The 4,268-nt window shown below is 43.0% G+C and overlaps 1 protein-coding gene across 1 annotated transcript; it reads left to right on the top strand.

The window, feature by feature from the left end:
* Nucleotides 1-2,328: 2,328 nt before the first annotated feature.
* GPR20 (G protein-coupled receptor 20) lies at nucleotides 2,329-3,405 on the top strand. The gene has a single exon (XM_054385606.1). The coding sequence runs from the start codon at nucleotides 2,344-2,346 to the stop codon at nucleotides 3,403-3,405; it is 1,062 nt and encodes a 353-aa protein (XP_054241581.1). The 5' UTR covers nucleotides 2,329-2,343.
* The last annotated feature ends 863 nt before the right edge of the window (nucleotides 3,406-4,268 follow it).

Genomic DNA, 4,268 nt, shown 5'->3' with positions numbered 1-4,268 from the left:
GTTTTTCCTGTTATTTGCTGACAGTGTTCTTGGCACAAAATGTGAAGGGATAAGACTCTCACCCAGGAGTCTTCAGGCTGAATCAGACCAAGACAAAATAATATGAACATGTGTGCTACTTTGGCTGCCACCAGAATCCAGTACAGGGTGAGGTAATATGGTCATTCCTGAAACACAAGACATTCCAACTTCCAGCTGCTGATGGAGAAGACTTAACTGTAAATGTGGACAGAAGTTAGGATTGCTCTTCTTTGCCCAGCAGCTCTTGGAGGCATTACAGCTAGTTTGGCCCCAGGATTCAGGATTTCAGTCCTGCAGCATAGCCTGGCACTGGGCTTGATCTCAGGAGGTCTTTATTGTTGAGCACCAGCCATTCCAATGGAAAATTCAACTACCTGGGCTTGAGTGGCTACCTAAACAGAACAAATTGTCACTTGATTATAAATATCCTTCCAAGTTCAACAATATTAAAACTCAGCTTTTTGTTTCATACCAGTTCCATAGACTAGTTAAGAGACAAGAAAAAACTATAGCAATCACTAGACTCCAGGCAAACAGACCTAAGATTTGTCATTATGGCAGATGTCACTTCTCTAATATTTTCTAGAGGGAACTTCACACCTGGTCTTCTAAATTCTCAGTCCTAATCTGTGCTCAACGGATGTTCTGCTTCACACTCACCATACAAAATAACCATGACTAGGCTGTAGTATCTCATGAGGACCCTTAATTTTGAATGTTCAGTTACAGCCAGCAGGGATTTGTAGTTCATTAGCCCAACAAACAATCTTGTGGTGGCAGGAAAAACCTTTGGCACTCATCATGCAGGCTGAGAGCTGCTGTGATGATCAATGGACCCAGTTAAGACTCTCCCTGTAAAACACTTGGTTTTGACCAACAGGAATTCTGAGGATCCACTGGAATGCTTCTGACCTAGGTAGCTTCCTCCTTTACTTTGTACATGGCCACCAACCTCTTGAAATATCTCATAGGCAATGTGACACCTTCAGTCCATCTTTCTGATCCCTATAAGCAGCAAAAAGGATTAGTGCAGGCAGAAAGCCAGCTGCCAGAGGGTGGGGCATGCCTGGGATGGCTGGATATCCAGACTGTCTTAGCAGTTCAAGCTCTCTCATTGAGACACTCAGCCTAGATACACTGTGGTTCTTGTGAATGCTGGAAGATGTGTTTCCAGCTCGTTGTGTCCTAGCCCTTCAGCACTTGGCTCTTTGGTAGCAGGGATTTCAAGCCCTCATGATTCAAACCTTTCAACATCGTTCTCTGCTGATTCAAGCTGATTTTATTTTTAACCTCAAAGCCCCGCTCAGCTACTTTGACATATTCCAGACATTTTTCAACCATTTATTTTTATTGAAACCATCCAAGTCTCCGTATATATGGGGCTTTTTTTTATCTTTTTAATACACAAATCAGTTTAAAATAGTGTATAAGTCAGGAATGATTTGCAAATTAAACTGTCAAACCCTGGCAGGAGTAGCAGCTGACACCCTTGGTTTGAAATCTCCCAGCTGCTGTTGCTGCGAGTACAGAAGATGCCACACAATCTTCTTGTGCTTGGCTGGAAAACTCAGCCACCCTTTGATTTCACAAAAATCTTAGTTTCTGAAAATTATGCTATATGTAACTCTCTAAGGGGACCACCTGGCCAAGGGAAGGAATGTGGTATCTTAGGAGTCTGAGGCTATGGTTATGCCATAGGAAAATGTCTTCTGGCTGCCAGTACTATCCTGCTCCCATAGGCAGGGAGAGCTTGCAGTCGGAAAGAAGATGCTCCAGTCAAGGAAGGACTCAAAAATTATGTCATGTATAGTATACAAGACTTGGTAGAAGCCTCATATTGGCCTGAGTTTCCCTCTTACAGCAGAAAATGGTGTGCACCTTCCATGAACATCAATGCATCCTGCTTGGACTCAGCAGCCTCATCTATTTCTCTGGGCCATTTGGATGTGGTGAGCTCAGGAATGACCATGTTTAGGTCCCTTGACTTTCCCTTCTCCTTTACTCTCCCAGCATAGTTCACATCTTTTTCTTGCTCAGGCCTTAAAACCACTTTTGCACAGGACAGAGGAAGAGAAACTTGGGGGTGATGCGTCTTCTCCAAAACATGTATCTGGAACCACTGGAAGACAGTAGTTATAAATGCAGGTATTCTTCTAGTGATTATTGGTAATCCCATATTGGCAGAGGAAAATGTCAGGGAGCACAGAAGCACATCATAACTACTAGGATATACAAATATGTTGACTAAAATCTTCCTAGGTCACAATGTTTGGAGCCCATCAATGTATTTGTTTCTTCCAGATTGCTGGGAAGTCAGTGATCATGTCGACCTCCTCCACCCAGCTGCCAGCCCTTGACTCTACCAACTCCACCCAGCAATCCAACTCCAGCATCTACTTGTTCTCCAAATTCATCCACTCTGACAAAGAACTGTACACAGAATTTTACAGCCTGTGGATTGCCCTGATGATAGTCAATGCCATCATTTTCCTGGTGGGTGTTGTGTTGAACAGCTTGGCACTGTATGTCTTCTGCTTCCGTACCAAGACAAAAACCACCTCTGTTATTTACACCATCAATTTGATTGTTACTGATCTCTTGGTGGGCTTCTCCTTGCCTGTCCGGATCATCATGTTCTACAGTGCAGGGAACTGCCTGAATTGTTCCTTGGTTCATATTTTTGGCTACTTTGTCAACATGTACTGCAGCATTCTCTTCTTGACCTGTATCTGTGTTGACCGCTACCTGGCAATTGTACAGGTGGAGGCCTCACGTAAATGGAGGAACCCCACCTGTGCCAAGGGGATCTGCATCTTCATTTGGATCTTTGCTACTGTGGTGACTTTTTCCATCCTGACTATGGCAATACAGTTTGCCACATGCTGCCTTTCCAAGATTCTGGTTCTGATGGTCTGTGAATACTTCTTCCCCCTCATCATAATTATCTTCTTCACGACCAGGATTATGTGTGCTCTCTCCAAGCCCAGCCTCATGCACCAGAGTCGTGAGAGAAGAATGAGGGCTGTACAACTCCTTATCACTGTCCTTATCATCTTCATGATCTGCTTCACTCCTTTTCATGTGCGACAAGTTGCAATCTCCGTCAACCCAGACATGTCCCATGATGTCAGCCTCCTTGTCTACCATGTGACAGTAACTCTGAGTAGCCTCAACAGCTGCATGGACCCCATTGTCTACTGCTTTGTCACCAATAACTTTCAGTCAACCATGAAAAATATCTTCAGGAAAACTGAGCCAGAGCAAACCAGTGTGGACATTCTGGGTATGAACAAGAACTCCAAGGGCTCCAATGCAATCATCGCCTTCTCAAACACAATAGGAAGCCCTATGAGCTTGCCATCACCAAGCAGTGTCCAAATGTAACCCACATCTAACAGGACATATTGCATTAAGCCAGTGTAATCATTCTGGAATATTGTTAGGATGTACAGTACTGTTGTCTTTGACCTCTTTTTTTTTGTAGGCTGAGGTTCAGAATGACGGTGATAGAACTTGTTCCTCAAGAACATTGTGATCTGTTTGGAAAATGGAACTTGCAGTGCTGTTAGTAGCAAGACAAAAGAGAGTCTATTCATTACTGTTCCAAGGAGGAAAGTTTTCTTTGTATTTTAATACAGACAAACCCTTCACTGTGGTTTTATTTTCATGTTTGACATCACAGTGCAACACCCCTAGGGTTACTTAGAAAGCAGGAAATCTCTGTTTTCTCTGAAAGCTTTTGAGCCTCAAGCATATGCTTAAGAGTAAAGGGTAAGAAAGATGCTTCCAGAACTACCCACTACAAAGATTTCAGATGTCAGTGGAGTGGGAAAGAAAGTATTCTAACCCAGCTGTCTCTAGTCTCTAGTCTCATCTGTTTCTGAAAATCCCTGAACCTTCTCAGGGAAGAAAGGATAAAGCCAAGCAGAAGTCATACTATTTCAGCTATAACAAAACAAACAAAACAAAACAAAACAAAACAAAACAAAAACACATAGGCGTATAGGCTTTCATCCACGTTGTCTGGGCTTGGGGAAAGGTTATAGTTATGTTCCACCTTCATTTGGATCAGCAAATCTGCTAAACTGCAGATGAGCTCACAAAAAATACTGTGAAAATGAATGTGCTTTCCAGCATACTCTGCTGTTCTGCTCTCTCTCCCTGAAGAACAGCTAAGATGGAAAGCAGAACCAGACTATGAGGCTACACTACTCTTGACTTTTTCTTCCTGGCATGTTGTAAAATCA

This window comes from Indicator indicator, chromosome 12 (genome assembly GCF_027791375.1).
Source record: "Indicator indicator isolate 239-I01 chromosome 12, UM_Iind_1.1, whole genome shotgun sequence".
NCBI classification, from domain to species: domain Eukaryota; kingdom Metazoa; phylum Chordata; class Aves; order Piciformes; family Indicatoridae; genus Indicator; species Indicator indicator.
This window is presented reverse-complemented; position numbering and strand designations above follow the sequence as displayed.